This window comes from Dermochelys coriacea, chromosome 5, assembly GCF_009764565.3.
Source record: "Dermochelys coriacea isolate rDerCor1 chromosome 5, rDerCor1.pri.v4, whole genome shotgun sequence".
NCBI classification, from domain to species: domain Eukaryota; kingdom Metazoa; phylum Chordata; order Testudines; family Dermochelyidae; genus Dermochelys; species Dermochelys coriacea.
Window position 1 is genome coordinate 69,180,019 of NC_050072.1, and position 27,803 is coordinate 69,207,821.

Below are 27,803 nucleotides of genomic sequence, written 5' to 3' on the forward strand. Positions count from 1 at the left end.
TGCATCCACAGTACCTGTAACCTGGAACTGTGATCTTGATTTTAGTGCTACTCCACTTACCGAGGTGTAGTACAGAAATTGAAGTAAAGAGCCCTTTAAATCGAAAAAACTGGTTTGGTTGTGTGGATGGAATCAGTTTTATTTCCAGGTAACTCGGCTAATTCCGAAATAACCGTGTACTGTAGACCAGGCCTCAGGGAAGGGCTTTTTAAAGCCATTGTCTCCCTGAGTAGCCCCAACCCCCTAAGGGTTGATGGCAGTGGTGAGCTGGAGCCAGTTCGCACCAGTTCGTTAAACCAGTTGTTAAATATAGAAGCCCTTTTAGAACCCCTGACTGGGCCCCGGCCCCGGCTCACCTCTGCTTCGCCTCTGCCTCCTCCTCTGAACGCGCTGCCCTGCTCTGCTTCTCCGCCCCCCCAGGCTTCCCGCGAATCAGCTGTTCGCACGGGAAGCCAGGGCAGGCTGAGAAGCAATCGGCAGCTTCCCGCTCAGGCCCAGGGAGGCAGAGGTGAGCTGGGGGGGGGGGGGCGAGGAGGGCTACCCGCGCAGCAGCAGATAACCCGGGGGGGCCACAGGGGAACCTCTCCCTGCCCCAGCTCACCTCTGCCACCCTCGGCCTGAGCAGGAAGCTGCAGCTTGCTTCTCAGCCCTCCCCGGCTTCCCGCCGAACAGTTGATTTGCGGGAAGTCAGCGGATGGAGGGGGGCGCGGAGAAGCAGAGCGGGGCGGCACGTTCAGGGGAGGAGGCAGAGGGGAAGTGAGCTGGGGCCAGCTGCGGGACGGGGAGCTGCCGGTGGGTGCTCTGCACCCACCAATTTTCCCCGTGAGTGCTCCAGCCCCAGAGCACCCACAGAGTCGGCGCCTAAGGCGCCACTTTTGATGTGATCAGTGGGGGAGTGGCCACTCCCCCTGCTCCCCCCCAGCTACACTCCCCTACCCCTAGGAGCCAGAGGGACCTGCTGGATGCTTCCTGGGAGCTGCCCCAGGTAAGCAAACAAAATAAACAAAATATTTCAGTCAAGCAGCAAGCATACCAAACACAGATACACGCTACAGACAACAAACTTACCCCAAATGCCACAAATTACAGGTGGAGTAATAAAAATAAAACGGGTATATAAGCAAAATAACAGTAACAAATTTGGTGTCCAGTTTTAGTAAATGCCATATCATTGCTGTAAAGTTTTCAGTTAATACTTTTAAAAGATCCTCTTTGTTAAATTAATAAATATTCCACATTGCAACATTTCAACATTTTTCAAAAATCACATCCATAACATAAAGAAACCTATAATAAATCAGCTGTGCACCTATTTACATCAATACATATATACAATGAAGTCCTCTGAAATAAGTACCTAATCTGGCTATAAATGTATTTATTTATATAGGGATATATTTAGTGTTCACCAAGGCTAAGTGTTTAACAGGTCTCCTTCCAGCACTGACAGATTATACTATGATTTTGCTGTGACTATAAAGCCATGAAAATTACTGCATAGCTCCACTAGGAGCTGTATGAGTTCCTTGTATCAAAACTATTACCAGAGTGCTTTGCCATTTTCATAGGACCTAAACACAGATTTCACAGATTTTCTGAATTTTATATTGGGTATTTAGCTACATCTTATCTCCCCACCATATATTTACACTCGCAATAAATTAAGATCGGAAGTTCAGATGTACTGCCAGCTTTATCTATTCTGTTCTAGTTTGCAAACTCTGTTTCCATTGGGGTTACAAACCATCACATTAATAACTCCATTTAACATGCTATAAGGTTAACAACAACTGCAATCTTTTAGATGTCAAGACTAAATTCAGATAAATCTTGCACAGCCTAACTAGGTCTACTATATTTAGCAGTTTTAGTAAAAAAAAATAAGTGTGTAGGGATGTTAGGAAACCATATTTGCATAGAGTATTTAATTGTTTTCTATATGTATTTATCTAGTAGTAGAGTACTGCAATTTTGCTAAAACTGGAAAATCCATTTTTAATATAGTGCTATAGAAATCTCAGTGATGCAATATTCTTTAATAGCTGAGACATTATGTTTTTGCTTCTCTCTCTCTCTTTTTAATTAGTTTTTAATAAAGGTAAAATACAAAACTGTTGAAAAAAATACCTAGCACATCCTGGCATGTGGAAAATATGTTAATTCTGAAGGAAATTAAGGGTGCATTTTCTCTGAATAATTATAGATCAGTTACGCTGCAGAATTAATATGCTGGTCACCAGGGTGGCGATGGCAGGTATACAATTCCCACAGCAGCAACTGTCAGTTTATATCCACGCAACCATCCTCGATATAATACATCATCAAGAAACGAATGTCCTCCAGCACTCAATAGGTATAAGAAACCTTTCAATTAGAATACTTTCTTAGACTATTGCTCACTTCAAACAACTTCACAGAGAGACAGGTGTCTGTTTTCATCTTCGTTAAGAGGCTGCAAAGGTCTCAGAAAAGATAATCACGTCAAAGAATGCCCAGGTGATCTGAATAGACCTTGAGAATTCAACATACAACTTTGGTACTAATGTTCCCCAATGATGCACAGGCTAAAAATGAAATAATACCCAGTGGCCGAATATTATGTAAAACAGTTCTGTCTACACGTTATCTCAATAAGTTGACACTCCTTTTCTTTGTATTGATGTTTTATGTCACACACATCTCAGGAAATGTTAAAAAAATTGTCTATTCCATGTGAAAATTTTGAAAAGTGTAAATCTAAGAGCCCCATGCAGCACTTTATATTCATACTAACATTTCCACTGATTTCAGTGAGAATTTTGCCTGAGTAACAAGGCCTGATCCCACAAGAGTATGGATGAGATATGAGAGAGAGTATCCCTTGAGCCACTTATAGGGCTGCTGAATATGGTGCTTGGTTATTTGTAGCATTATAGTTCAGTGAGAAAACTGTGTTTAGCCTATGTAATAAGTCATGTAAGACATAATGTTGATAGAAAATATCAAAAGCATTCTATGTCTGCAGCTGTTCCTTATGAGATCCTCTGTGCTCACTCTCACCTAAGATCAGTTCTTCCACTCTGCCCAAAAAGCAATACTTCAGAGTGGCAACAGGAGCATACTGAAATATGCAACAAACATGAGACAGGTTCTAACCTGGAGTAATTTGGCATAGATCCACTGATTTCATTTACATAGCCAAGGATCTGGCCAATCTTCTGCATGCATAGGATTATACTGAAGCCATTACTTCTTGATCACACCCATCTCTACCTCTACCTCTGCCTCTGCCCTACCTCCCCTCCTCCCCTGCACATTTCCCTCTCTCCAGTGTAGGCATAGAATATTATTTGCATTGAAGACCACTGTGCACATATCCAGAAGCCTCTCTGTGCAGGTGCTGAGCAGAGTAGCTGTTTCATTGCGGGCTTCTTCACACCTGTTTAGTCAGAGCCTAGCAGCATAGGGATGCACAGCAAGTTTTTAATGGATGGAAATACAACGAGAAAATAACAGAAAATAAGTTCCAAGAGATACATTTTTAATTTTATCGAAAAAGGATGATTTGGCTTTTATTACTGGAATAATGAAGAAAATGGTACATCAAAGATTTAAGAAAGTATGTGACCCCTTAGCCAAGTGTGGAGAGTAGCTGTATGGGCACCACTTACAGCCAGTCTTATCAGAGTTCATAGCTAAAGGCTTTAAAAGTGATCTTCAAAGGGGAAAAATGGTGTGTGTGTGTTTTAGCTTCTTTCTGATGCATAAAGGCAGCCTGAACATTCTTGTCATAAAAGAACAAATGGTACACCTCTCCTCCATCAGAAATTCACTAAAGAACTTGTGAAATCACAAGAATCAAGAACAGAAGGATGAGCAACTGAGAGGGAAACAGATTTTCAGTGAGATTATTTCAAATATGTTTTCTTATTACCTATGTAGTGCCAGTGACTAATGAACATTCTGTAGAAAGGACGTTTTATTAAAGATTTAGAACCCCTAACCTTTCAGTTAAAAGTACAGATGCTCGGAGACCCCCCACAGATATCCTACAGCAAAAACAGATGATTAGATTTGACATGTATGATATTTTAAAAGTAAAACTAACTAATAACTCTTTATACATCAAAGAATAAAAAAGATAGCCCACTAAAAAAATATTTACTGCTCACCTTCAAAGGATATCTGTACTGGTGTTCCTAATTTTATTTTTCTACAGCCTTATCCTTTTGATTCAGTTCCTTCAATTGTGGTTCTCTACTGCCATGACTGTATAACACTATTAAATTAAACTAAAAGGGTCTGTAATTTTCTCAGACTGGGGATTAGAAAGTACATATAAAATAAGTTTAAATTGCCTTAATGTAAATAATGGAAGCCGTTTCAACAGTGGGAAATAAATCTGTTGTGCGCGAAACAACTTTCACAGATAAAAAAGCCATTATTTATTATGCTCATATGTGGAAAAGCACCAATGCAACTTTTATTTTTAATTTTCACAAAATCCTGTTTTTGTTTGTTTTTATATACTACATCTCTTTCACAGATACTCATATACCATGGTGATGACTGCAGTGTAAATGCCTAAGTCTGATTAGATAAAACAGACAAAAAGTCATGAGAAGAATTAAATGGAACCTAAGGGTAGCTCAGTACGCATAAATGCCTATAACTACCATGGATCAAGGAAGCTACAGTACAAAGGTAAGGGACATTCACATGGAAGCCACAGCTTGAAGTATATTTTGGGAAGCCAGTAGTTTTGGGGGACTAGAACCACCTACCACTTCCACAAGGAGTAAACCTGCCTCCATGATGGAAGAATGCATAAAAATTCAATAAACTGATATAACTCCTCTACCTAGATTACTCCAACATATGGGAGAATAGGACCTATATACAGTACCAAAGAGGCAGGATTTTAAAAGGAACCAACAAATTGAATAAATGATCAATTGAGAAAGTTTTACAATATTTGGGAAATTTTCCTGGAACATAAAAACAATTCATATGTAGGAAAAAATTAAGAAAGTACAAAAGACAAGTGAAGATCTCAGACTTCTATACTGCCTTATTCTCTCTCTTCTTCTTCCTTTTACGATGGTCATCCCTCTCCTTCATCCCTTCTTTGAGCTGCCTGTTGTAATTCCAAAGTTATATATATTGTGACAAATATATATAACTCCTCTGCCTTGGTGGGTCCTGCGCTTTTTGGCGGATTTACTTGCCTCAGAGGTTCACGGCAGCCCTCAATTTGTCTACTTCTGCTAGAGGCTTGAACCTGCCGTTCACTCAGCTAATCTCATCACTGGCCAGCATGGGGGAAACGGAGAACAATCCTTGCAGTCTTTGTGTCTTACCTAGAGGGTCAGGGACAGGCCAAAGCCCTTTCCAAATTAGACCTTCCCTTCTGGTGTTTCTCACAGACCAGGTCAACTCCTCCTGTATCCAATCAGGAGTTGGGGTATGGGGGAACCCGAGCCCGCCCTCTACACTGGGTTCCAGCCCAGGGCCCTGTGGAAAGCAGCTGTTTACAATGTCCCCTGTATCAGCTGCATGACAGCTACAACTCCCTGGGCTACCTCCCCATGGCCTTCCCCCAGCACCTTCTTTATCCTCACTGCAGGATCTTCCTCCTGAAGCTGATCACGCTTGTACTCCTCAGTCCTCCAGCAGCACGCCTTCTCACTCCCTGCTCCTTGTGCCCTCCCCCCGTTTTTAAACCAGATGTCCTGATTAGCCTGCCTGCCATAATTGATTCTAGTAGGTTCTTACTTGGCTCCAGGTGTCTTAATTTGCTTGCCTGTCTTAATTGGTTTTAGCAGGTTCCTGATTGCCCTAGGGCAGCCTCTGCTCTGGTCACTCAGGGAACAGAAAACTATTCATTCAGTGGCCGGTATATTTGCCTTCTACCAGACTCCTGTACCCCACTGGTCTGGGTCTGTCACATATCCCTCCCGCCTGCTCAACACCAAGGGGCTGGGCAGCTTGGGACACCAGACAGTGCACACATGACAAGCTATCGGCATTGCTGTGATGGCTCCCTGATCTGTGTTTCACACAGAACTGGAAAGTTTGGAGGGATAAGAACCACCTGGTCACCCATGCGTTCTTCTCCTTGTTCCATTGCATCCATTGAAGAGGGGCATGGTGGGTCACGAGGACAAATCTGCGCCCAAGCAGGTAGTAGCATAATGTTTCCATGGCCCATTTTACGATGAGGCACTCTCTCTCCACCATTGAATATTTTTGTTCCCTCGGAAGGAGTTTCCTATGGAGGTAGAGAATTGAGTGTTCCTCCTCCCTGACCATCTGTGATAGGATGGCCCCCAACCCTACTTCTGATGCATCTGTCTGCAGGATAAATTCCCTGGTGAAATCTGGGCTATTAGTATGGGGTTACTTCAGAGGGCAGTCGGTAAGTCTGTGAATGTTCTCTCTGCTGCGTCAGACCATCTCACCAGATCAGATCCATGGGCCTTCACTAGGTCTGTCAGAGGGCTTGCCCTTGTGGCAGAGTGGGGGATAAATCGTCGGTAGTACCCCACCACACCTAGGAATGCCCAGACTTGTTTCTTGCAACTTGGATGGGGCCAATTTTGGATGGCCTCTAACTTATTCAGTTGGGATTTTACCAGACCTTTTCCCAAAATGTAGCCAAGATATTTGGCCTCTGTAAACCCTCTGGCGCACTTGTCAGGGTTTGCTGTAAGGCCAGCTTGCCTGAAGATATCGAGGACTGCCTCCATCTTCTCTAGGTGGGTTTCTCAGTCTGGGGTATGAATGACCACATTGTCCAGGTAGGCAGCAGCATAATGATTATGAGGGCGTAATAGCTTGTCCATGAGGCACTGGAAGGTAGCTGGGGCCCCTGTAGTCCAAAAGGGAGGACAGTATATTGGAAAAGACCCTCGTGTAGAGAACACAGTCTTTTCCTTTGCCTCTTTGGCAACGGGAATCTGCCAGTACCCCTTTGTCAAGTCTAGGGTAGTCAAGTACCGGGCATTGCCCAGATGGACCACTAGTTCATCTATGCAACGTATGGGGTATGCATCCAACTGGGATACCTCGTTTAGTCGCCGGAAGTCATTGCAAAACCTTGTGGTCATCAGGTTTGGGCACTAACACGACTGGGCTGGACTACTGACTGTGAGATTCTTCAATGATCCCCAACTCCAGGATTTTTTTTACTTCTGCTTTTATTTCCTCCTTTTTGGCTGCTGGCACCCAGTAAGGCCTCATTGTTACTCTGGCCCCTGGTGGTGATGTGTCTCGGTTATTCGACTCAGTTTTGTCAAGAACACATCTTAATTCTGGAAGATCATCACAGACACCTCATTCTTCTGGTCTAGCATTAAATTGGGAGACACCCTCACCTGTTTGGAAGGTTTGTTTGCCTGGGGTAGGTCTTTCTGGACAGCTGCACATGCTTCTTGTGCATGCCAGGGTTTCAGAAGGTTGCCATGATATATTTGCTCTTGTTTCTGATGTTCCGGTTGTCGCACCTTGTAATTTACCTCCCCTATGGGTTCAACTATTTCGTAGGGTTCTTGCCACTGGGCCAAAAGTTTACTCTCTGTTGTGGGTACCAATGCCATTACTCGGTCTCCGGGCTGGAACTGCCAAACTTTGGCTTGACAACTGTACTGAGCTCTTTGGGCCTCTTGTACCTTCTCTAGGTGTTCCCACACAATGGGAATGACCCGTGCTATCTGGCCCCTCATTTGTAACACATGCTCAATTACATTCTTCCCTTCATTGGGCTCCTCCTCCCAAATTTCCTTGGCTATGTCCAAGATGCCGTGGGGGTGGCGCCCATATAATAGCTCAAAGGGAGAAAACCCAGTTGAGGCCTGAGGTATCTCCTGGATGGCAAACATAAGGTGTCATAGTAGGGTGTCCCAATCCTTCTCATCTTGACTTACCACCTTCCTTATCATAGCCTTCAGGGTTTGGTTGAACCTTTCTACCAGCCCATCGGCCTGTGGATGACAGACCTAAGTCCTCAGGGTATGTATGTGGAGTAGGTCACATAGGCCCCTCTTTAGTTTTGACATAAATGGGGTTCCTTGGTCCGTCAGTATCTCCTTTGGTAGCCCCACTTTGGCAAAGATCCCCACTAGCTCTTTGGCTATTGTTTTAGAGGCTGTGTTCCGCAAGGGGTCGTCTTCTGGATACCGTGTAGCATAGTCCAGAACGACAAGTATACATTGGTGGCCCTGGGTAGTCTTCTTCAGGGGTTCCACTAAGTCCATGGCTAGTCACTCAAATGGGACCTCTATGATGGTTAGGGGTACCAAAGGTGCCCTCAAGTGGGGACGGGGACTGTGCAGCTGACACTCTGGGCAGGAGATGCAGTATCTCCGCACTTCTTCGTGCACCCCAGGCCAGAAGAACCGTTTTAGGACCATGCCAGGGTCTTTTCTACCCTCAAATGCCCCCCCCCCCAAAAGATAACTATGGGCAAGGCTTAATACAGCGACCTGGTGTTTTTGAGATATTAGAAGCTGCTGTGCCTTCTTCCCCTGTACTGATGCAATCTGGTACAAAGAAAAGGAGTACTTTAGAGACTAACAAATTTATTAGAGCATAAGCTTTCGTGAGCTACAGCTCACTTCATCGGATGCATTTGGTGGAAAAAACAGAGGAGAGATTTATATACACACACACAGAGAACATGAAACAATGGGTTTATCATACACACTGTAAGGAGAGTGATCACTTAAGATAAGCCATCACCAGCAGCAGGGGGGGGAAAGGAGGAAAACCTTTCATGGTGACAAGCAAGGTAGGCTAATTCCAGCAGTTAACAAGAATATCAGAGGAACAGTGGGGGGTGGGGTGGGAGGGAGAAATACCATGGGGAAATAGTTTTACTTTGTGTAATGACTCATCCATTCCCAGTCTCTATTCAAGCCTAAGTTAATTGTATCCAGTTTGCAAATTAATTCCAATTCAGCAGTCTCTCCTTGGAGTCTGTTGGACTAACTGCTGGAATTAGCCTACCTTGCTTGTCACCATGAAAGGTTTTCCTCCTTTCCCCCCCCTGCTGCTGGTGATGGCTTATCTTAAGTGATCACTCTCCTTACAGTGTGTATGATAAACCCATTGTTTCATGTTCTCTGTGTGTGTGTATATAAATCTCCCCTCTGTTTTTTCCACCAAATGCATCCGATGAAGTGAGCTGTAGCTCACGAAAGCTTATGCTCTAATAAATTTGTTAGTCTCTAAGGTGCCACAAGTACTCCTTTTCTTTTTGCGAATACATACTAACACGGCTGCTACTCTGAAATCTGGTACAAGAGATTCTTTTCCATTATGAAGTAGGGTTCTGGTCCCTGGGTTTTCCCTTCCACAGGGACCCTATCGATTTTGGGCACCTCCTTGCTAATGTTATCGTACCTTGGGTTTTCAGTTTGGTCCCGTCCAAAATTTTCTCTCCCGGGGCTAATCCACCCGAGCTCTAGGGGGCCAGTCTCTGTTGCCTCTCCTGGTTCAGAGATGTTAGGGTCGGGGTCAGGCTCGGGCGCCTCCTCCTCCAGGGCAGCCTCCTTTCCAAGCTTCCCTGGTCCGCCAGCCACAAGGGTGACCCTCTGTCCCTGGGCCAGGATCCGGGTCCCCAAGGTCTTAGCTGCCTTTCTTTCCCTTTTCATCTTTCTACCCTGCCTGGGAGTAGAGAACAAATCTGGAGATATTTCAGAGAAGATTGGGGGTTGACAATCTACTGTGGATGTCTCACTAACTTCAGGGTTTCCCCCTTTCTCCAATCCCCCTACCAGGAGTAAGTCTCCAAACCCTGGAGCACCGGGTATGGGGATTTAGGGACTACACCTGCTGCTACCTCAATGGTATTCCCCTGGATTTCAATTTTTACTGGAATGGTGGGGTAACTAACTGTCCCATGGACACGTCACCCCTGTGCGTTTTGCCTGCAGCAGCTGACTACGCTTCACAAGCTTCCCTGACATAAGCATGATCGCACTCCCCAAATCAGCCAGTGCCATGGTCTCTGACCCATTTAGTTTTACTGGTCTAGTGTATATATGCGGGGTTAGTGGATTAAGGAGCATGGGTCTGCCCAGTTCCCCAGGTTACACTGCATAGGCTCCTCGGCATTGGGACACTGTGCAGCTATGTGTCCCCTCTCCCTGCAGGTGTAACATCTGTATGGGGCCCTAGGCATTCCCCGGTCTCTTGGTTGGGGCAGTTTAATGACACTATCCTCTTCCTCCTCAGTGCTCCGACTCTTTGTGGTCTCCGATGGGCCTTCAGCTCCTCTCTTTTTCCATCTGGGCCCTCCTGGCGGCCCCATTGCCTGAGCTCTGGGGCTTGGGGTTGCTAGTTTAACGCGGGGTGCTTCTTCCTTAACTGGGTTGGGTCAGCTCCCTCGCCGTCCTTCGCCTCTCTACCAGTGCGACAACCTCGTTATAAATGGAGGGTTCGTTCTGGCTTACCTAGACGCGAAGGTCTGGCGGCAGTCCTCCCATGTCCCAGTCAATGATCAGAACCTCTAGTATCTCCTCCGGACTCTGGGACTCAGTTCGTAACCACTTTCATTCGAGATGGATGAGCTCATATAATCGAGACTGCGGGGTTTTGTTTTTCTGGTACCTCCACTCATGATATCGCTGGGCCTGCACTATGGTTGTTACCCCAGATCTGGCCAGGATCTCTGCTTTCAGCTGGGGTAGTCTGCCGCAGCCTCTTCAGGCAAATCATAGTAGGCCTTCTGGACCTCCCCACACAGGAATGGGGTTAGGATCCCAGACCACTGTTCTTGGGGCCAAGCCTCCCACAGGGCTGTCCTCTCAAATGCCTCTACATCATCCTCCTGCATAATTTTCTGCAGCCAATTGCTGGCCCGTATGATCTGCGTCCCATCATGGCCATGGTTCAGCTCTGTAAGGGCCTTTACCTGGTTTACAAGTTCCCGCAACATAGCATGGTCTTGAGCGGCCTGGTCCATTAACAAGCGATTGGTCTCCTGCTGCAGCCTCACTGCCTCCTGTTGGGTGGCTGCCTGGACACGGGTAGCCTCCTGCTGGGCAGCCGTGGCTTGTATTAGTGTCTGCACTACATCATCCATTGCGGTGGTGCGAAGAAAACCCCCCCTCTCTTTTTTTTTTAAAAAAACCCACCCTTCTTCTGCTGCACTGTGCACCTAGATCCCACCCCTGACACCAGCTGTGACAGAGTTCCTCCTCTGCCTTGGTGAGTCCTACACTTTTTGGTGGATTTACTTGCTTCAGAGGTTCACGGCAGCCCTCAGTTTGTCTCCTTCTGCTAGAGGCTCAAACCTGCCATTCACTCAGCTAACTTCATCACTGGCCAGCATGGGGGAAACGGAGAACAATCCCCACAGTCTTTGTGTCCCACCTAGTGGGTTGGGGACAGGCCAGATCCCTTTCCAAATTAGACCTTCCCTTCTGGTGTTTCTCACAAACCAGGTCAACTCCTCCTGTGGACGATCAGGTGTTGGGGGAATGGGGGGAATCATAGAATCATAGAATCATAGAATATCAGGGTTGGAAGGGACCCCAGAAGGTCATCTAGTCCAACCCCCTGCTCAAAGCAGGACCAAGTCCCAGTTAAATCATCCCAGCCAGGGCTTTGTCAAGCCTGACCTTAAAAACCTCTAAGGAAGGAGATTCTACCACCTCCCTAGGTAACGCATTCCAGTGTTTCACCACCCTCTTAGTGAAAAAGTTTTTCCTAATATCCAATCTAAACCTCCCCCATTGCAACTTGAGACCATTACTCCTCGTTCTGTCATCTGCTACCATTGAGAACAGTCTAGAGCCATCCTCTTTGAAACCCCCTTTCAGGTAGTTGAAAGCAGCTATCAAATCCCCCCTCATATCCCTCTTCTGCAGACTAAACAATCCCAGCTCCCTCAGCCTCTCCTCATAAGTCATGTGCTCTAGACCCCTAATCATTTTTGTTGCCCTTCGTTGTACTCTTTCCAATTTATCCACATCCTTCCTGTAGTGTGGGGCCCAAAACTGGACACAATACTCCAGATGAGGCCTCACCAGTGTCGAATAGAGGGGAAGACCAGTGTCGAATAGAGGGGAACCCGGACCCACCCTTTATACCAGTTCCAGCCTGGGGCCCTGTGGATAGCAGCTGTCTACAGTGTCCCCTGTATTAGCTGTGTGACAGCTTCAATGAAATGAATGAAAAATATAACTGTTGAAATGTCCCCTTTGGCCATAGAGCTGATCACAGGGTAACTATATTGAAGTGCTATGCTACAAGAAGCCCTTTTAGTTACATTCATACAATAGCAATAAAATGTCAAAGACTGAAAAATGAAGTTGATTTCCTTCTGCTTTGTGGTCATACTGTTTTATTACAGGGTTGGTCTGGATTGATGAACTACTGGCATGGAGTTTTGAAAATTGTTTTAAAAATATACGGCTGTGTTGGGGCCCAATTCTGCTCCAAAAGCCAGTTCCATAGATTCAATTTTTCTCTAATGAGAGCAGGATCAGGTTCTTATTTTGGGAGTGGGGGAGAGAAGAAAAGGATGAATTACATCTTCTTTGTCAACAAAATAAGAAAGATATGACAGATTTGTGGTGTTGGTCTATAGTATTACCAACCTTAGCACTGTTCTTTTCCCTCTTATAACATGATATCGCAGACAAAACCCACAAGATGCATTCCACAAAGTTCTTTAAAAGAAAATGATCCTTCAAAAACATGGGATAAATGTCAACTTACTACAAAATGCAGTTTCCCCTTAAATATTATAAAAGCAAAATTAAAAGCTACAATAATATTTTGATGTGATTATTTCAGATGTTGTGTATGATATCTGAGTACCCTACTCCTCATGAAATGAAGTGTTTATCTAGTATGATTGTTTTGCCATGTTTTCATTGAGTGCACCATCTTCTGAAGTTCACTGATGTGTATAACTGAGTATCCTCGTACACTTACACTGTATGACAGAGATAGTCTAGGAGTTACAAAAACACATTCTCATACAGGAAAATTATTCACCATTTTTAATTTGTAAATATAATACATAATAATAGTATCTGGTACTTTGAGCCTGATCCTGAAAGTTTTTACTCATCCAATTAGTTCCACTAAAATGCACACTACTTCTGTTCTTGTTCCCATTTTTCTTATTTATTTCCCTACTTCTGCTATGCCCCCTCATTTTACCTCGACACACAAAACAAGACCAACAATAAAACATAAAACTAATTATATTGTGTCAGTCCTCACCATGTTCATTTGCCTATGTTACATCACCATATACCACCCCTTATCTGTTCTTGTGTCTTTTAAAATTGTAAGCTCTCAGGAGCAGGGACTGTCTCTTTATCAGTATTAGCACAGCACCCAGCATGATGTGACCACAATCTTGATTGGGTCCTTTGAATGCTACTCTAATATAAATGTTTAATTAGAATAATAACTGACTGAGTAATAAGGGCTTGCAGGGTTGGTCTTTTATGTAATGTCTTTCATCCATGGATTTCAAAGCACTTTACAAAGGTGACTTATCTCCATTTTTAACTGAAGAACAGATGATGTTAAGTGGTTTGGCCAGAGTCAGAAAGAAAATGCAGGTTCCAACTTGCCATCATTTCAGCTAGTCACTAGTCAAGCTACCTCTCTTATATATGCTAAAACCTTCATATCATATTTCATTTCCATGAATTGTGCTCCAGTTACTAAACATTGTTCATAGCTCTTCATGATTCCTTATTTACTATCACATCATTTTCTTCTGCATGTTTAATTTCAACATGCTGCCATATCAAGTTTTTCCACAGCAAGCCCCAAAAGCATGGCAGGAATTACAAAATACTGCTTTTTTCTTCAAAGCTGAGCATTGCTGTTTTGCAAGTGTTATCACTCTTTCCATGTAGCAGCATGCATTATTTTTTCCACCTACTTATTTTTTTACTGACCTTCTTTGGCATTTAAGTGTAGAAAAGAAAGTATTTCAGAGTTGCATGTGTCACTCAGAGATGTGAGGTTCCGATTGCCTGCAGAGGCCATTTAAAAAACCATTAGTGCTGTCCTGGGAAAAGCATCCCTTGGACATACTCTCTCTCATCCATAACAAAAGAGATTCTAAATAATAATAAGTGTGAGAAAATATTGTTTCTCTTTGACCACTGGTGTAGGAAACCTGGATGTATCATAAAGTCTGGTGAAGAGGAGAAGCATGTAGAGGCAAATAATGGGAAAATAGGACACCTATGGAGCATGTTCAAACTCTAGGGAGTAGCTTTTCATTAAGATTAAAAAGGGAAATGAAATGCAATCCTTTCACTAGCTTTGCAGGAAAGTAAGTATACATTAGCAATCCGTTCCACTCTTGGTTCTAAAACGTTTATTCATTTAAACCTTTATTCACATAAGACAATTATGTTGTATAATTTGGTTTGGGAAGCAGCAAGTTTAACTGATTTTTAAAAGGTTTATTCTTACTATTGCATTTTATCTTTGGGCTTCAGATAGTGTACTTTCACCTTGCAACAATTTTATTTCTTTAAAAAGTATTAATATTTACACATGAATTTAAGAGTCAGAGACTAAAGGATGGAATATATTTACAAAATAATTTCAGCTCTGTTGATAACAAGACTACAGCAGTTGGATGGAAAGTTCCTATTTTCAGAAAATGGATCTCTTCTCACTAACAGGCTTACTGTTTATTCAATATCTGATTTCTACAAAAAGAGCAGAAAGCATTGTAGTTCAATGTACTCCTAATTTTAGAGTGACCATGGCATTTCATACTTCATTAAGTTGCATGCCTCCTTCCAATTACACTAATTATTATAACTGCATGCAGGTGCTGGTTTCAAATGTGGCATTTCAAAAAAAGTCCTCTAATTTTTTTTCCTACCAACAACTCCAGAGGGCTTCTTGCGCTGGCAAAATTCTTCAGTTATGTGCAGAAACCACAGAATCTCTTAAGTTTTCTGGACTGAATAATTTGAATCTTGCCTTTGTTATGCACTGTCTTTTACAGTCTACCTTTCTGCACACAGTTCAATGGAAGGCAAATAATACAAGGCAATGAAAGATGAAATTTCTAATATACAGTACCTCAAAGAGTCTTGCCATATCAGTGGTGAAAAGAAACTCAACCGTCAGTATTGAACACTGTGAAGGCTAAAAAGACACAATACCCAGGGCCTTTAGATACTTTGTTCCTAAACGGCTTATCTTTCTATTTCTTTTCTGAGAATGATGGGAGTTCAGAAAGTGTATATCAAATCATGTTATAGTCCCTCATTCCTATCAGCCACAGCTTTGTGTATTTGACATAAATTATGTGCTGGACAGTTCTTTCTAAAAGCACAAGTGAATTAATTAGTTCGAGTGTTTCAATCAGATAGGTTTACCTTCCAATTTTATGCAGGTCCATCCTGGAAAGAAACACAAATTTTGAGAGTGTCTTTTACTATAATGCAAATGAATCAGGCAGATGCATATAGAGTGCACTTGTTGAGCAACATGCTTTGGACTGACACTTGATTCAGGTTTCTTTAAGCAGCTGCTGGATATTTGGGAAAAACATCCTGGCTAGTGCAAAAAATGTGGACCATACCTTCAGGACAAACTGTTGGACTCAGAATAACAGTTAAGAAACAGACTCTGATGTCTCATGCATCAACAGGATCAGCTGAGGAATATTTCCAATCATGCTAGGCAGATTGTAAAGTTGCAAGACCCACTGGCTTCCTTGGATGGTCTATTCGAGTCTATGACCACAGTGGTTTCAACAGAACACAGTACAGAAATCAGCAAGGACCAAATAAAGGAAAATTATTATAAAATATTATTATGGACAATGATCTGAAAGTTACATTGGGCTGAACAAACAGAAACAATTGGATAACAAATCTATCCCAAATCTCATGGGACTCCTGAATTAGAATGTACTGTAGAGGATTCAATATACATTGAGAAAAACTATCGTAATGGAAGTTTGGAATGGTGGTAGAAGGTTAGGGGGAAATATGATTCTTATGATTTCAGATGTAACAGATTGCTGCTCTATTTTGATAACAAAAGCAAAGAATGTTCTTATTGGAGTCTAGCTATGCAAAAGGGGAGACATGAGCCAGTGGTGATTAAATGAGATTGGAAAGACTGCTTGATTTACCCCTTTTATGGGAGGAAGCTTGAGGGAGGAAAACCCCTGTGAGAATCTCCTTGCACGGGTCCCCAGAATCATTCATTTGGGGGGCTGTTCGGTTTTCCCTAACAAAAAGTGAACTTTATGGGACATCCAGAAACTATGAGAATCCCAGAGAATCTGTGGGAAGGGAGGGCTATTCATGGGGAAGCCCCAGGGCTGTGCAGTACTTCTGACATTAAGCTGATGCTTGCTCTTCTCCTGGCAGTTTAGGTTCAGTGGAGCCAAACTACTCCAGTGGAGTCAAACCAACAGTGAAGTGGCCAACAGTCTCCAATATAGGTTTAACATTATCTTAAAACATGTTAACCTCTCTTTTTTCTAAAATGTAACTGTTTTTTAAAAAAATGTTATGGATCTCCAAAAGTAGATTAATGCCACCACCTATTATCCCCAACCCACCCCCCAACAAGCTTGTGCTAAGCACAGTTCAGCAACTCAGGAGAATCTGGGTCCACATGTGTGTATTCAAACACATATTTCACTTAATTCAATTGACAAAAGTAAGTTTTACTGCTTTTCACTTCTAACAGCACCCAAGCTGGATTCTTTACTGGTTCACACATGAACCAAATTATTTAACTAAGGTTGTGCCTATGGGAGAAAATTTGCACTGGTTTAATCTAGTTAAACCAGTGCAAACTTTTAACGTAAATCTACTTAGACCAATTAAGCCCTCACTTAAATTAGTTTAGCTTTATTCAGTAATTTACTAACTCCAGCTAAGACCAGGTCTACACTACACACCTATATCATTATAATGGTTTGCTCACGGGTGTGAAAAATCCACATCCCTGAGCGACGTAGCTATACTGAGCTAACCCTCCATGTAGACAGTGCTATGTCGATGGGAGAGCTTCTCCCTTCAACACAACTACTGCTTCTCAGGGAAGTGAATTAACTACACCGATAGAAGAAGCTCTCCCACCAGCATAGGAGTGTCTTCACTAAAGCAATATAGTGGTGCAGCTACAATGGTGAAGACAAGCCCTAAAACATGTTAAACGAGGGTTAAATGGTTTAAAAATATCTAATTAGAGATTCACCCCATTTAATTGGATTGATTCAAAAATAATTCAATTAAAGCAGTGTAACTTTTTTTTTTCAGATAGGCATGGCTTAAGTTCCAACTACAGTCCCACTGTATCCAAACAAATTTTTCCTTCGCTTACTCTTGTGCAGCCCCACTGAAGGCAAGTACAGCATTTTGCCTGCAGAAGGCTTGATCCACAAGCCTGGAAGAACCCAGCTTAACTTTCAGATCCCAGAAGACTTTGCAGGGCTGGCAGAAAAAAACACACCATTTTTTTTATTTGTAGACTGAGCAAATCTAGCATGGAAATCATTGAGACCCAATACAAGTAGAACTCCATAATGCCATTTTTTACAAAATTACTTCTCAGAGCAGAAGTACATTTTACAGAGACAGTGTTATGGGTTCTCCATAAAGGGATGTTTCTCTTATCTTTCAACGCAATCATCCTGGGAATTTGTACCCATTCCTTCACACTTATTACAAAGCCAACTCTACAGCTAGGGCTGGCCCATGGTATACCACATTGTAACATGAACCTCTCACCCTATACAGGACTATAAAAAAGTTACCCACTCTCAGATTCTTTTGAGGAAGCTCTGGGAACACAACATCCCTGGCAGCCACATGGTCAGGACTGATTTTAATGTGTATACATTTGCCCATTTAAGATTTTAAAGCAGCATGCAGAATACACAGGGTAACCACAATAGGTAATTTCTAATTTCCATTAACTGGGAAGTGAGAATCCCAGAGTAGTCACTAAACTAACTCAGAGGGCAGCTGGTTTAGCCGTATTTTCCACTTCAGCTGCTTTTTGCTGACTTTCTAGGTGTTTGTTTCTTTTTGAATTGGCAGCTTCTTTTTCCTCTTCATAAAGTTTACTAGTCTCATAGCACAATTCCATGACTCCAGCTGAAAAAGTACTTAAATGTCTCTTTGCCTTTCTGACCACAATTCCACTAGATGTATCAGCTAAGACATTGTTATCATGGTGTAGGTTTGTATCCCTCCCTGGGCACCTGGGATCATCACCCCAGCAATTTTCTCAGTCTTTGCTAGCCTAATGTCTGAACTTAGCTTTTCTAGACCTTAAAACTTCATAGCAAATGTGCCATTAGGCTAGTGGCTGCACACACCTAAAATTGAAGCCTTAAGAGAAACTTAACTTAATAATATGTTCCAAATTGAACCAGATATTGAACTGCACTTCAGCTTTTATAAGGAAGAAAGAAATAACTCCAGTAAAATAAAAAATCCATTTCTGAAAGAAATTTGGAGTTGTTGAATTTTACTGCTACAGAAAATAAAAAGGCATAACAAAAGTCTATAAAAACATTCTACAGTTTAAGTTGGTCTGATTTTCTGATTTAGTAAGATTAAAACACATATCTGCAATTGTTTTCCTGGAGGAGAGACAGTGGGCAGCTATTTTAAATGATTTTTCACCAAGCAACCTTTTGAAATTCTGAAATATTCGTGCTATTATACTCTTCCCAGTGTTTTTGCTAGAGGCTAAATGATTTTCAAATTGCCAGGAGATCATGTGATTAGGGTTAATGCTGTGGGCTACTGACTATATCAACCAGTATGAGGACGTACTGTAAATGCAGACAACTTCACTGATCCTTTCACAAGCTTAAAAGTTTAGTATATAGGCAGTTTATCAAATTAGAAGTGTACAGAAATGCAGTTTCTAAATGTTTCTAAAACATTATTTTTAATGAGTGCTTTTTCTTCATTGAGGTATTATTATAGAATTTTAAAAATTCCTAGGTAATTGCAGGGGCTCACCAAGGGCAGGCAGGTTTAAGAAACTCCAAGAATTATCTATTGATCATTAATTTTCTATTACTTTGATATGTAAACAATTACTTTGATACTTATATGAAATGGAGAACATTTATGCATCCTTTTTTTAAAAAAAAATCTTTCCTCCCCATATTTCCATGCATACTATTTGGATATTTTGTTTTAATAAAGACCGTGGAGTTAAAAACTGACATTCACTAACAATGCACTCTAACAAACATCTAATGAAATCTTTCACAGGCCTTTCAAAAGAGAGGGATTATCTAAGGATATGTCTACACTACGAAATTAAGTCAAATTTACAGAAGTCGATTTTTTAGGAAGCAATTTTATATAGTCGATTGTTTGTGTCCCCACTAAGCGCATTAAGTTGGTGGAGTACGTCCACAGTACCGTGGCTAGTGTTGACTTTTGGAGCATTTCACTGTGGGTAGCTATCCCACAGTTCGCGCAATCTCCGCTGCCCATTGGAATACTGGGTTAAGCTCCCAGTGCCTGATGGGGCAAAAACATTGTCGCGGGTGGTTTTGGGTACATGTCTCCCTCCGTGAAAGCAACGGCAGACAATTGTTTCGCACCTTTTTTCCGTGCAGACGCCATACTGCTTTCAGCAGACGGTGCAGTAGGACTGCTAACCATTGTCATCGAACCATCGCTTCTGCTGCAACTCTGTCCTCTACTCCATCTTGATAGCGAATTTCTCCATGTTGGCTGTCATGGGCTCCTGCTTCCGCTGCAACTCTGCTCTCATGAATCCACCTCACAGGTCCTCTCATCTTCTCTATAAATATCTATTCTCATGGCATCCATTGTCAGCCACCACTTCCGCTGCAACTCTGCTTTCCTGCAGACACCATACCACGGCAAGCATGGAGTCTGCTCAGTTCACCACGGCAGTTATGAGTATTGTAAACACCTCGCGCATTATCCTGCAGTATGTTCACAACCAGAACCTGCAAAATCAGGCGAGGAGGTGATGGCAGAGTGATGACAAGATTGATAAGGACATGGACACAGACTTCTCTCAAAGTACGGGCCTCTGCAATTTGGACATCCTGGTGGCAATGGGGCAGGCTCATGCTGTGGAACACCGATTCTGGGCCCGGGAAACAAGCACAGACTGGTGGGACCGCATAGTGCTGCGGGTCTGGGATGATTCCCAGTGGCTGCGAAACTTTTGTATGCATAAGGGCACTTTCATGGATCTCTGTGACTTGCTTTCCCCTGCCCTGAAGCACAGGAATACCAAGATGAGAGTAGTCCTCACAGTTCACAGGCGAGCGGTGATAGCCCTGTGGAAGCTTGCAATGCCAGACAGCTACCAGTCAGTCAGGAATCAATTTGGAGTAGGCAAATCTACTGTGGGGGCTGCTGTGATCCAAGTAGCCAACACAATCACTGAGCTACTGCTATCAAGGATAGTGACTCTGGGAAATGTGCAGGTCATAGTGGATGGCTCTGCTGCAATGGGATTCCCTAACTGTGGTGGAGCGATAGATGGAACGCATATCCCTATTTGGGACCGGACCATGTTGGCAGCCAGTACATAAACCGAAAGGGGTACTTTTCAATGGTGCTGCAGGCACTGGTGGATCACAAGGGACGTTTCACCAACATCAACGTGGGATGGCTGGGAAAGGTACATGACGCTCGCATCTTCAGGAACTCTGGTCTGTTTGAAAAACTGCGGGAAGGAACTTACTTTCCAGACTAGAAAATAACCATTGGAGATGTTGAAATGCCTATAGTTATCCTTGGGGACCCAGCCTAATGCCATGGCTCATGAAGCCATACACAGGCACCCTGAACAGTAGTCAGGAGCTGTTCAACTATAGACTGAGCAAGTTCAGAATCGTGGTAGAATGTGCATTTGGATGTTTAAAAGTGCGCTGGCGCAGTTTATTGATTTGGTCAGACCTCAGCGAAACCAACACTCCCATTGTTATTACTTGTGGCACCTTAGAGACTAACAAATTTATTAGAGCATAAGCTTTCGTGAGCTACAGCTCACTTCATCGAATGCATCCGATGAAGTGAGCTGTAGCTCACGAAAGCTTATGCTCTAATAAATTTGTTAGTCTCTAAGGTGCCACAAGTACTCCTTTTCTTTTTGCGAATACAGACTAACATGGCTGCTACTCTGAAAATTGTTATTACTGCTTGCTGTGTGCTCCACAATATCTGTGAGAGTAAGGGGGAGACATTTATGGCAGGGTGGGAGGTTGAGGCAAATCACCTGTCCACTGATTATGTGTAGCCAGACACCAGCGCTGTTAGAAGAGCACAGCAGAGCGTGCTGTGCATCAGAGAAGCTTTGAAAGCCAGTTTCATGACTGGCTAGGCTACGGTGTGACAGTTCTGTTTATTTCTCCTTGATGAAAACCTGCCCCCTTGGTTCACTCTACTTCTCTGTAAGTCAACTGACCTCCCCCTTCGATCACCACTTGCAGAGGCAATAAAGTCATTGTTGTTTCAAATTCATGCATTCTTTATTAATTCATCACACAAATAGGGGGATAATTGCCAAGGTAGCCCAGGAGAGGTGGGGGAGGAGGGAAGCACTGGGTGGGGTGGTGGAGGAGGGGAGGAAGGAAGGACAGGTCCACACTGCACTTCCAAACTTATTGAATGCCAGCCTTCTGTTGCTCAGGCAGTCCTCTGGGGTGGAGTGGTTGGGTGCTGGAGCCCTCCCCCTCTCCCCTGCATTCTTGGGCGTCTGCGTGAGGAGGCTATGGAACTTGGGGAGGAGGGCGGTTGGTTACACAGGGGCTTCAGCAGCAGTCTGTGCTCCTGCTGCCTTTCCTGCAGCTCAACCATACGCCGGAGCATATCAGTTTGACCCTCCAGAAGCCTCATCATTGAATCCTGCCTCCTCTCAGCACGCTGCCGCCACCTCTGCTGTTGCTCCAGCCATCTGTCCTCATGTTCATTTTGTGCTTTTCTGGACTCTGCCATTGTCTGCATTCTGCTGAGCTCTTTCAGTGCGGGAGGACTGCATGAGCTCAAAGAACATTTCATCATGAGTGCGGTTTTTTTGACTTCTTATCTGTGCTAGCCTCTGGGATGGAGATGATAGTGGGAGTGTTGAAACATTTGCAGCTGTATGAGGAAAAATAAGGGAAAGTAGTATTTAAAAAGACACATTTTAGAGAACAATGGGTAGACCCTTTCACAGTGAACCAAGCTGTTAACATTACAAAGCACATGTGCTTTGGTACAAGGTAGCATGCCCCCCCCTCAGCTCTCTGGGATCATCTCTTGACCCCTCCCACCACCGCATGGCTAATAGCGGGGATGATTTCTTTTCAGCTAAGGCAAACAACCCAACAGGAACAGCCACCTCTGAATGTCCCCTTAATAAAATTCCCCTATTTCAACCAGGTGACCATGAATGATATCACTTTCCTGAGGATAACACAGAGAGATAAAGAACAGATGTTGCTTAAATGCCAGCAAACACCGCATACACTGCCATGCTTTGTTATGCAATGATTCCAGACTATGTGTTACTGGCCTGGCGTGGTAAAGTGTTCTACCATGGAGGACGGAATAAGGCTGCCCTCCCCAGAAACCTTTTGCAAAGGCTTTGGGAGTACCTCCAGGAGAGCTTCATTGAGATGTCCCTGGAGGATTTTGCTCCATCCCTGGACATGTTAACAGACTTTTCAAGTTGTTGTACTGGCCGTGAATGCATCCCAAGTCTTCAGGGCAAATTAATCATTAAACACACTTGCTTTTAATGTATATACTATATTTACAAAGGTACACTCACCAGAGGTGCCTTCTCTGCCTCCAATGTTCGGGAGCCCGCCTTGGGAGGGTTGGAAGGGTATTGGCTCCAGGGTGATAAACAGTTCCTGGCTGTTGGGGAGAATGGTTTCATCCTCCTCCTCCTCCTCATCTTCCTCGTCCCCAAAATCCTCATCCCTGTTGTGTGAGACTCCCCCCTTGCAGGAGTCCACGTACAGGGGTGGGGTAGTGGTAGGGGCACCACCTAGAATTGCATGCAGCTCATCATAGAAGCAGCATGTCTGAGGGTCTGACCCTCTGACCCCAGAACAGCCATTTGCCTCTTTGGATTTTTGGTAGGCTTCCCTGCGCTCCTTAAGTTTCATGTGGCACTGCTCTGGGTCCCTGTTATAGCCTCTGTCCTTCATGCCCTTGGAGATTTTTTCAAATATTTTGGCATTACATCTTTTGGAACAGAGTTCTGATAGCATGGATTCATCTCCCCATACAGCAATCAGATCCAGTACCTCCCGGTTTGGTCCATGCTGGAGCTCTTTTGCAACTCTGGGACTGCATGGTCAGCTGTGCTGATGAGCTCTGCATGATCACCTCTGCTGATGACCTCGCCATGCTGGCCAAACAGAAAATTAAATTCAAAAGTTCCTGGTGCTTTTCCTGTATACCTGGCTAGTGCATCTGAGTTGAAAGTGCTATCCAGAGTGGCCACAATGGAGCACTCTGGGATAGCTCCCGGAGGCCAATACCGTCGAATTGCATCCACACTACCCCAAATTCGACCCAGCGATGTCGATTTCAGTGCTAATCCCCTCATTGGGGAGGAGTACAGAAATCAATTTAAAGAGCTCTTTAAGTCGACAAAAATGGCTTCGTCGTGTGGACGGGTGCAGGGTTAAATTGATCTAATGCTGCTAAATTCGACCTAAACTCGTAGTGTAGACCAGGGCTCAAAAGGATAAGTATATCTGCTGAAGTAATGTACCATCTCTATCACAGGTTTTACATCTCTTTAACAGCAATTTTTTTCTAGCATGAATCTTGCATTAACCTTGTTTTCTGTGGCTTTATTTGGGACATACTCAAAATTTGCTTACTGATTAGTATTTTGCTACATTTCTGCTTCTCATTTATTCTAGGAAGAATATCTTTGATCTACTAGAAGGCTGTTCTGAAGTTGCAGTTTTTAAATTTGTATTGATATGTCAAGACACTGCTTGGAATGAGCCATCTTAAGGGCTGTTATGTGTGAATGACTGAAACCAGGTGCTCAATTTAGCAGTAAGGGTGGGAAAAGGTGGGCTCAAGGATGACATGGTGACATCCAGAAAGGTTACCGTGAAAGAACCTTGGGTTTTCTGTGCTATCTTTAATATTGGATTGAGTATATACTGCAACCATATCACCCTAGGCTGTAATATCATAAGATTTAAATAGCTACACTTGTAGAAAAAAAAGGAAAATCTATTAGTGTTTGTTTGTAAAACAAGGAGTGGGGATGGCTGTAGATGTACCAAGTGTAAGGTGATTTTCACTACTACAAACTGATGTAACCAAGAAGGTAGCATAAGCCACAGGGGAAAAAGGTTATAAATATAGGAGTTAAAGGCAGTCCTGTGGACTTAGTAGCAGATCCACACAAGATGTGGAGATGAGTCTGCTGTGAGGGCTGGGTCCCAGTATATGTACCACTTTAGATACAGACTACATATTTCTTTCACCAGCAGCTGAGGACCCGTGAACTATTAACCCAATGTCTTGAATGCTACTAGAGATCCCCAGATTGTTTGTTTGGTAACAGGGTTCTGAAGTATTTTGAAAGGACTGAAATGCTGCCTTTCTGCTCAAGCTCTCAAGAGTCCAAGTGACACACACTACATATTATGGCCCTCCATAAAGAACAAGAAATCATCTCCAAGAGAAGATCAAAGGGGAATGTGTTTATATGTGTGTAAATGTTATGTTGGAACCTTACATGTGAATATATGTAATGGCAACAAAGCGGGAAAATCTGTGTAAGGAACACTAGTTGATCTACTGCATACCAGTTTAAAAGTTATTCATATTACAAATACTATTTACAATAGTTTATACCATTTACAATGTTTTCTGTGGGTATTATATATTTGTTTACTAAGAAACTATATGGTATTTTCTCTTTGAAACTGACTGCAAATGATTAATACCTATTGATCAGTATTTTATTTACAATAGCCCTGGATTTTAACTCTATGATACTTTCTGAAAAGTCATGAAAAGACAAAACTTTGATATGTTAAGGTGCAGTACAGGAAGAAGGTTGCTGTAATAGAGTTATACATAATATTGCCTCAGCATTCCCTTAATCCCATTAAAACTGCAGATTAGTCTGAGAGCCAGGTGGTGGAGCCAGAGAATTTTCTGCAGGTATTCATTTTTCCCCAGGCATGGATAAGAATGAATATATCTTGTTGTAAGCTCTTCAGGGTCTGTAAAACATACTCCTAATGCTATACCAAATAACAAATGAACAAACAATAATAAACATTAGCCCCCCCAAATCCCTATCCCTGGAGGCAAAAGCTCAGGAAATTCCATACTGATGCTGCCATAGTTGAATGTAAAGAAAATCCACACGCTCACCCTTAAGCATGCCTGTAAAAATGCAGGTTTGTATACAGAAGAAAGTACTTTAGTACTTCCTGCTGCTACTGTTTCCATGAAAAAACTGGGGTCAAAAAGTCACAACAGGAGAAAGAATGAGCACAAATAAGGCAGGAAAAATTCTGTTACATGACAGGTCCTGCTGCCTGTCAATTGTGAACACAGGGAGGAGCATCCCAAATTTCTGTACCGAAGACACAAAATAAGAGAAAATGCTTCATGAGTCACATTAAGAAATATAAAGTTATGGAGTCACTACTGAAATTCTATACAGTGTTTTTAAAAAAGCAACAAAAATATATTCTTTAATGCAGAAAAGCACATTATTATTGACTTGCAATTTAGACATTTTGTGACTCTATTCCAATACACGATGTTTTATAAATATATAATTTCTGTCTTTACAAATATCTGGTCTACATTCTATCTTGCAGCTATAGAAAAGCACCTTTCATGACTACCAATAACAATCAACAGGTGACCAAGGTAACTGTTTTACAGCTGCTTAGTAGTGATATATTAGTCTAATCTCCAAAGCACTGCCAGGGCAATTCTTTCCCATATGGGTACCCATATGCTATATCACTATTAACATATCCTCTAGCAAACAGCCATATGCTTAGCTTTTATACCTGTATAATTTTAAGACTTCATTATATTTTTATAGTCTTTCTTGCTGGGCTTTTGAAATATCTATAGGCACTGAGCAGGATAAGAATAATTAAAGTCATATTGGACACTATACAGTGCCTTCCATTGAAGTGCTACACATTTGTGGTCACTCTCAATACTCATTCAGAAGAGCAGGAGAAGTATTTCTCTAGCTTCTTTTCAAGATGCACATTATAATCTTTTTTCAGTTTCTAAAAATAGTGAGATAGATAGTGCTAATATAAAGAATGATATTAAAAGGGCATTCAGATTGAAATTCAGTCCAAAAAAACAAGGAAATTCATAGATAAGCCTGCATCTCCATGCAGTCACAGCGTTTTCCCAAAGTACTGCAGGAGCTTTAGAACAGAGAGATGGTGATCTTGTATGTCAAGATCCCAGCCACTCTGTGATCCCAGGACTGCAAACTCCTCCTCCCTATGTCTCTGGGGTAATGGTGCTGGAGGAAGAATGGACCTCCTGAGATATCTCTGCTTGCCCTGCCCCGAGGATTTGGCCAGGAGAGCATATTTACATTTTTTTTTTTTAGGGATCTGCAGAAGCCCCTCAGGCACAGAATGTCTAGAACAAGAGTGGGAAAACTATGGCTCACTGGCCACATCCGACCCGCCAGCCAATTTAATGCGGCCCTCAAGCTTGTGCTGGGGAGTGGGATCCGGGGCTTGCCCCGCTCCCACAATCCAGTGGGGAGCGAGGTCGAGAGCCACTCCGTGGGGTCAGGGGCCGCTCCACGCATGTGTGCCACAGCTCTGTGCAGCTCCTGGAAACAGTAGCATGTCCCTCCTCCGGCTCCTATGGGGCAGCCAGGAGGCTCCGTGTGCTGCCCCCGCAGCTCCCATTGGCTGGGAGAATACATAGCCAGCCATATAATTTTCATACCCAGATGTGGCCCTCGGGCCAAAAAGTAAACTACACTTACTGGAGTTTTCTAAGTCACATTTTTATTATGGTTGATCCAGCTACATCTGGCCCCTCAGGGCTTTGGATCTGGCCAGTGGGATTGCCACCCTGGTGGCGCTGTGGGCCACGCCCCATTCCAGAAAGTGAAAGGCACCACGACCCTGAGGCCCCTGGGGAAGGGGGGAGAGGGCTCCACCCGCACTTCTTGCCTGTGGGTACCTACCCTGAAACTCCCATTGGCCAGAAACGGGACACCGTGGTCAATGGGAGCTGCGGGGAAGGTACAGACAAGGGCAGCATGCTCAGCCCTCTGGCCCCATCCCCCATGAGCCGCAGGGACATGGTGCCGGCCGCTTCCTGAAGCAGCACAGCGTGGGGTTGGGGACAGGGCAGGCAGGCAAGCAGGCTGCCCTGGCCCCAGTGCGTGCTGCTGCCACCCCGGTGCCACTCCAGGTAAGCGGCGCCGGGCTGGAGCTTGCACCCCAAACCCCTCCTGCACCCCACACCCCAACTCCCTGCCCTGACCCCTCTGCCTGCACCCCGATCTGCTGCCCTGAGCCCCCTTCCAAAGTCTGCACCCCTCCCTGCACCCCAACCCCCTGAGCCCCCCTCCCGCACACCTGCATCACTGCCCTGAGCCCCCTCTTTCTCCGCATCCTTGCTCTGCCCCAGCCCCTTGCCCTGAGCCCCTTCCTGCACACTCTACCCCCTCCCACACCCCTCACTCCATCCTGCACCCCAACCCCCTGCCAGCCCTACATTCATGGCCCCGCATGCAATTTCCCCATCAAGATGTGGTTCTCAGGCCAAAAAGTTTGCCCACCCCTGAGCTATACTGTGTAA

General features: G+C 43.7%; 1 protein-coding gene across 4 annotated transcripts in view; it reads right to left on the reverse strand.

Moving 5' to 3' along the window:
* FBXL17 (F-box and leucine rich repeat protein 17) overlaps positions 1 to 27,803 on the reverse strand; it is a 478,686-nt gene that overhangs the window by 55,121 nt on the left and 395,762 nt on the right. Inside the window, exon 8 of one of the 4 annotated variants that reach the window (XM_043515544.1) lies at positions 14,418 to 15,383. The exons of 2 other annotated variants lie outside the window; for them this stretch is intronic. In XM_043515544.1, coding sequence (XP_043371479.1) covers positions 15,346 to 15,383 — 38 coding nt within the window. In that variant the 3' untranslated portion in view covers positions 14,418 to 15,345. Of the gene's footprint in view, positions 1 to 14,417; positions 15,384 to 23,805; positions 25,573 to 27,803 lie in introns of those variants that run through there. One more of the 4 variants, XM_038401592.2, reaches the window with a different exon arrangement.